Source organism: Capsella rubella, unplaced genomic scaffold, assembly GCF_000375325.1.
Source record: "Capsella rubella cultivar Monte Gargano unplaced genomic scaffold, Caprub1_0 scaffold_3, whole genome shotgun sequence".
NCBI classification, from domain to species: domain Eukaryota; kingdom Viridiplantae; phylum Streptophyta; class Magnoliopsida; order Brassicales; family Brassicaceae; genus Capsella; species Capsella rubella.
In genome coordinates this window covers 6274570-6280569 of record NW_006238921.1, presented here as the reverse complement: position 1 = coordinate 6280569, position 6000 = coordinate 6274570, and the positions used below count along the sequence as shown (strand labels likewise).

The 6000-nt window shown below is 35.0% G+C and overlaps 1 protein-coding gene across 2 annotated transcripts; it reads left to right on the top strand.

Annotated features, from left to right (window-relative positions):
• The first annotated feature begins 753 nt into the window (after nucleotides 1-753).
• LOC17890691 (WUSCHEL-related homeobox 1) lies at nucleotides 754-3207 on the top strand. Of its 2 annotated transcripts, none has more exons than XM_023786518.1 (4): nucleotides 754-1083; nucleotides 1180-1542; nucleotides 1706-1767; nucleotides 2490-3207. In XM_023786518.1, the coding sequence occupies exons 1-4, from the start codon at nucleotides 948-950 to the stop codon at nucleotides 2985-2987; spliced, it is 1059 nt and encodes a 352-aa protein (XP_023642286.1). In that variant the 5' UTR covers nucleotides 754-947; the 3' UTR covers nucleotides 2988-3207. The 2 variants fall into 2 exon arrangements, with proteins under 2 accessions (XP_023642286.1, XP_023642285.1); XM_023786517.1 differs by having other exon boundaries at nucleotides 1177-1542.
• The last annotated feature ends 2793 nt before the right edge of the window (nucleotides 3208-6000 follow it).

The window sequence follows — 6000 nt, the reverse complement described above, 5'->3', positions numbered from 1 at the left end:
AACCTTACTTTCCTCTCTCTCTCCTTTTCTCTCTCTCTCTCTCTCATGATATATCTATCTATTCATATTTCATAGCCACACGCCACTAAATTCATATGGTTATTATGGTCATATCATGATCCCTAAGATTTGTATATCTCTCTCTATCACTCCAACAAATACTAATAGCTTATTGTGATATCGGTGATCATTGTCTTTACTGAAATTGGCTAATTCATAGTGGTTTAGTCATCTACATTCTTTAGAGGAACAAACTCAAATTAATATATATGGTTGGGGTGGAAGCTAATATATTTGTATGTCAGTTTTATCTGTTTATTGCTTATAGTACTTTCATCATCCGCAGACTTATTACCCACGGTTTGAATATCAATTTAATTGTACACATTGTTCATGAAAGCATTTATCATGCAAAACTTAGTAATTAAAGTAATTATTCTATTAATTTTCTACATTGTTACATTAACCCCATATATAATAGATTCCTAGTAGGGTTACTAAGCAGGAATTTATTAGAAATATGAATCATTTAATTACATTAAACTAATTTTGCAAGCCGGTGTATATTTTTTAAAAATAAATGGAACAAACACAAAAATAAAGAAACATTGTATATTATATTCATATGGAGAATGTTAATGTTTTGTTTAAAAAAAAAAAAGGAATGTGTTAGACTGTCTATCTCTCTCTCTATATATATAGACATATATGTGGTTACAAAACCACAATTCCATGCTCCCATTCTCACAAATTCACATACAAAGATATATCTCGACTTTATCACTAGCTCTACTTCAAAGCCATTAATTAGCCAATACCTCTTTCCACTTTTTCTCTATTTCCTCATATCATTCATTCTCATCTCCTTGAGAAGAAGAAAAAAACCCTAATATAAGTATAATTTTTCTCTACTCAACTATATACATATATCAATCAGATAGGTCAAAATGTGGACGATGGGTTACAACGAAGGAGGTCCAGATTCTTTCAACGGAGGAAGAAGGCTTCGTCCTCTCATACCACGCCTCTCTTCTTGTCCTACCGCCGCCCCAAACACCAATTCTGACCATCGCTTCAATATGGGTCTCATTCTCTCTCTCCCTAGCTCTCTCTTTCTCATTCATTCTCTTGTTTCCCTAATCCTCACAGCTTTATTGACTGTTTTCATTTTCACAGCAGTGATGACGATGACGGCGGAGCAAAACAAGAGGGAGCTGATGATGCTAAACTCAGAACCTCAACATCCGCCGGCAGTGATGGTTAGCTCACGGTGGAATCCGACCCCGGATCAGTTAAGGGTTCTTGAGGAGCTTTACAGACAAGGAACAAGAACTCCTTCTGCCGACCACATCCAGCAAATCACCGCACAGCTAAGACGGTACGGGAAGATAGAAGGTAAAAACGTTTTTTATTGGTTCCAAAACCACAAAGCCCGCGAACGCCAGAAACGACGACGGCAGATGGAAACTGGCCAAGAAGAATCGGTCCTTACAACCGCAAGTCTTGTCTCAAACCACGGATTCGACAAGAAGGACCCGCCAGGTGAGATATACCATTTTAAGGTGGTCGATTACATTATTTCAAACAAACAACGAACTAGCTAGTTTCCTTTTTGTATTATTATTATTTTTTTTTTTGGATTGATTAGACATTTAGTTCCGGATTTGACATTTTGCAAATGTAATTATTTATTCGAATTTTGCAGGTTACAAGGTCGAACAGGCCAAGAACTGGATATGTTCGGTCGGATGCGACACACAACTTGAGGTATGTCTCGATACATATGTTTTTATGGTTAAAAACTAATTAACAGTCTTGGTGGTCTCCTATTGGACGCATGAAAGGGAATGTGATTAAGGGTTACACATAATTAGCTTATGATTACAAATAGAATCTGTTAATTCTTGTTTTTGGAAGTTTGGGTAAGTTCGAAAGAAAAACAACAAATTAAGGCAGAGAAGATGAGGCGGTGAAAAAGACCAAAAAGTTCGTTTATCGGGAAATGCAAATAAGTATATATATGTATTTTCTTTTTAGTATATGCCAACATAATTAAATATAGCATATAGGCATATAGTAGTAATTTGACGGAGTATTGAAACTAATATTTCATATTTTATAAGATGATTAATGGAGTTGATCCAAAAAGCTGCAGAGACTTTCCTTTCTGTCGGGACAGCTGCTACGTACGATCGATCCCTTTAGATGTGTCTTCTTGTTTTTCCTGAATTCCCCATAAATTAATTTATGTGCTTTTTTCTTTTCACTCCAAACGCATGCTTGAAAAGACCGTTTTGACCTTTCTCTTTAACGGTCTCGTTCTCCTTCACCCCTGTCCCTATCTGGAATTTGTTTTACTGATTAGTTTTGGGTCTATGCGAGAATGACGATTTTTTAAGCATAAAGTTTGTCGGTTTGCTAAAAGATTTTGACTTATTTGTTACCAATATTCTACATTTCCCGATGCTAATCAAATTGACTAATTATAGAAACCTTGCCATAATGATGACCACGAGGAGGAGCCAGCGAACATACGGGTCGAGCGGAATGGTCGTTGTGGAGGAGACGAGAGACGTGGTTTTCTTGGGAGAAACGTCACGTGGCAGATGATGCAGTTGCCACCTGGACTCTACCCTTCTTCACATCATCACCAGCGGAACCAGCTCGTTCTCAATTCAACAACTGTTTCCCCCAACGTCTCCACTAGCAGTTTTAATACCGTTTCTCCTGCTAAAGATTCGGTCACGCTTTTACCTGTTTTTCAAAGCACGAGAGGAGCAACGAACGCCGAGTCTTGTCTTCGGAATTGTGATGACAATAAAGATCAAGAAGGACATGAAGAGTGCTCCAACAGTGAGTCGGATCATCAAGAACAAACACTTGAGCTGTTTCCACTGAGAAAAGAAGGGTTTTGTAGCGATGCTGAGAAAGCAAAGGAGATCAGTGGTATTCACTGTTTCTATGAGTTTCTGCCGTTGAAGAACTAACCCTAGCTAGCTAGCTATTTGTTGTCTTTCCATAGCATGCAAGACCTTTTCTTTTCTTTTTTTTTGTTATTAGATGATCATAGTTTAATTAATCAAGCAAGCTGGAGAGAGAGCTAGGGAAAAGGGGTTTACTTAATTAGGGTTTTGTCTGGGAGTGAGCGCAGGCGTGTCTTTATGGTGTTGATGTTAACAGTTCATAAGGGTTTGCCTTCAAACGCACTTTGGACCACTTTCTTTATATATTATAAATGAACCAAACAAATTTTAAGAAAAGAATAGAAAATACATGTGATTTTTTATAAAAATTTCTTTCATTTGTGTGGATGTGGTGAATTAGGGTTTGGATCATGAAACTTGCTTGGTTTGGTTGGTGATTAGTTGGTGAATGAAGCTATAATTGTTGCTTTGGTGAGGGAATCAAAATGTTACGAAAATGGAAACTCTAGATATTATTATTATCTATATCTACACATACATGATCTATATATATATGTGAATATTATATCGCAATTATGTATGCATAATGCATGTGTCAATGTAGGCAGCTGTTTCTATGAGTTATAAATGCGCGAGAGACAAAAAGAATTGGGTTGATGTTGAAATGACTAAGAGAGTGGGGACAATTTAATTGGTTTGGGTCTTTTTTTTTTTTTTTTTTCTCTTTCGATCGAGCTCGCTTACATATATACCAACAAAATGCCTTTACATTTGCTATTTATGTATACATTATCTTCCTCCTATTCAACGTCCCTCTCATCATACTACATGTGTAGTACGTTCCTATTCCTATATAGAATATCTTCCTCCTACACTCTTTGAAAATTTTTATTTGATAAACGAAAAATTAATATATAGTTATTTCACATTTCACAATAGGTATTATATATCAACGAAATTAAGGAAGTATAATAGCATACCCAATGTTATTTTTTTTTTCAAACGGGGAAAAGGACAAAAGATATGAGAGTGGGAAGTGGGAACGTGAGAAAAGGAAAGAAGAGCGACTTTTAGAGGAGAGAAGAGACAAGACCTCTTATTAAAGAAAAAAAAAATTTAGAAGAAGAAAAACAAAAGAACTGAATAGCATATTCATAGAAGAAGCCCCGACACTTTCCTTGCACTTCCCAAAGATTCATTCATTCTTTTATGTCTCTTTGTACGATTCATATGAGACCTTTTTCTTTATTAATAGTTTTAGATGCAAGATCCATAGTAAAAATATTTCTTTGCATTGGTTATTTTGATGCATTATTCACTCACTTTGTAAATCCGCTTTATTTCTTTTTCATGATGATTGAGTGTTTGTGATTCTTGTGAGCATGGAAGTAAGCAAAAAAAAAAAACATATGGAGTAACTTTAATCAATTCTATATATACGAAAGGAAAAAAAAAAAAAAAGCAAGAAGAGAAATGTTAATGGGTACGTAGGCGTATATAGTCAACAGATTACCACACGTACGTAGTACGATCCTACATACAATATATATTGTTGTTAGGAAATAAAGAAACACAAATCTTCTCGTGAATTGTAACCAAGATTAATGGTAAAGTGTAATCGTACGGTATAATCTTTTGGTTATAATCTCAACGGATCTTTTGAAAAATCTCTGTCTCCTCCTTTGATTCCGTCATAGTATCATCTGTGACGTGTTATAAGAATTCACTACTTGGCATAAGATTAACTACTACGGTCTTTAGCTACACAGATAATAATAATTCATTCATAAATGACATGCATAACAATCAAGGAAAATGTGATATATGTATGACTAAAGTGGAATCTTACATAGTAATTACATATATAGAGAGTAGAAGATAATAGATATGATGTGAATAGTAGTTATTGCATGAAAGTGATGGTGTTTCTAAGAGTATATAGTTTAGAAACATATATATACTTGACGACATGTTAAATTCATGCATGGATGGATTGATCCGTGGGCAATTCGTATTTGTCTCTAGCTACAGAAACCTCTAGCTGAAGACTACAAAAATGACTACAATCGTCGAATAGGAGTGGTCATTGATAAATTTTGAACATTCGTGATAACACCAACTGTGGGGAAGAGACAAATTAAGAGATAGAGAGAGAGAGAAGGAATTGACAAGACTGAAGGAGGGGTGTGTCTGTGAGGGACAAAATGGTGACAGGCATGAGGTGGACCATTGGTTGGCTGTGACTCACACCCCACCGGGCTCCCCTCTTCTCTCTCTCTCTCTCTATTCTCTGCATTTTCCCTATTTTGGGTTAAACGCTTCATGTGATTCTTTCTTCTCTTCTATCTTCGTTCTCATCTCTCTATCTATCTCTCTATCTCTCTCTCTCTCCATAAGAAAGAAGAAGAGAGAAGGAAGAAGTTATCAAAGACTAAATGATTAAAGCCTATTTTCAAGCTTTTCCCATTACAAAATTTGTCAGTGATCTCTCTTATCATGAGGTCATCATAATAACACCATTTTACATATATTATTTATATATGTCACGTGTGTACGTATTCATTTATATTATTATATTATTCTACACATTATAATGTAGACAAAACTCAGTATAATAATATGCATGCACATTTAATTAACACTATATATATATATATATATATATATATTTACAGTATTCTGACATTGTAAGACTGCATCAAATTCTCTGTATAAATATATATTATTTTAATTAGCTAGCTACTGATGAAGGAACGTAGCTATTAATAGTCTATAGATTTTTGGGTTCTTTCTAAAACGAATATGTTGTCACCAAATAAAAATAAAATAACGAATACAGTATATAACAAGTCAATATATATCTAACATTAAATCCAAAAGGAGAAAAAAAAAGAAAAGAAAAAGAGACAAATATCTAGAATGTTTTTGAGTTAGTTGACAATTGTGGGGGAAATTGATGGATTTTGCAAATAAATTGACTGTGTAGAGATTGAAATTGACACTGTTGATTACAGAAATAGAACAGTGTAGCCGGTAGGTGTGTGTGTGCATAGGAGAGGTAGAGGGTAGGGTTGGG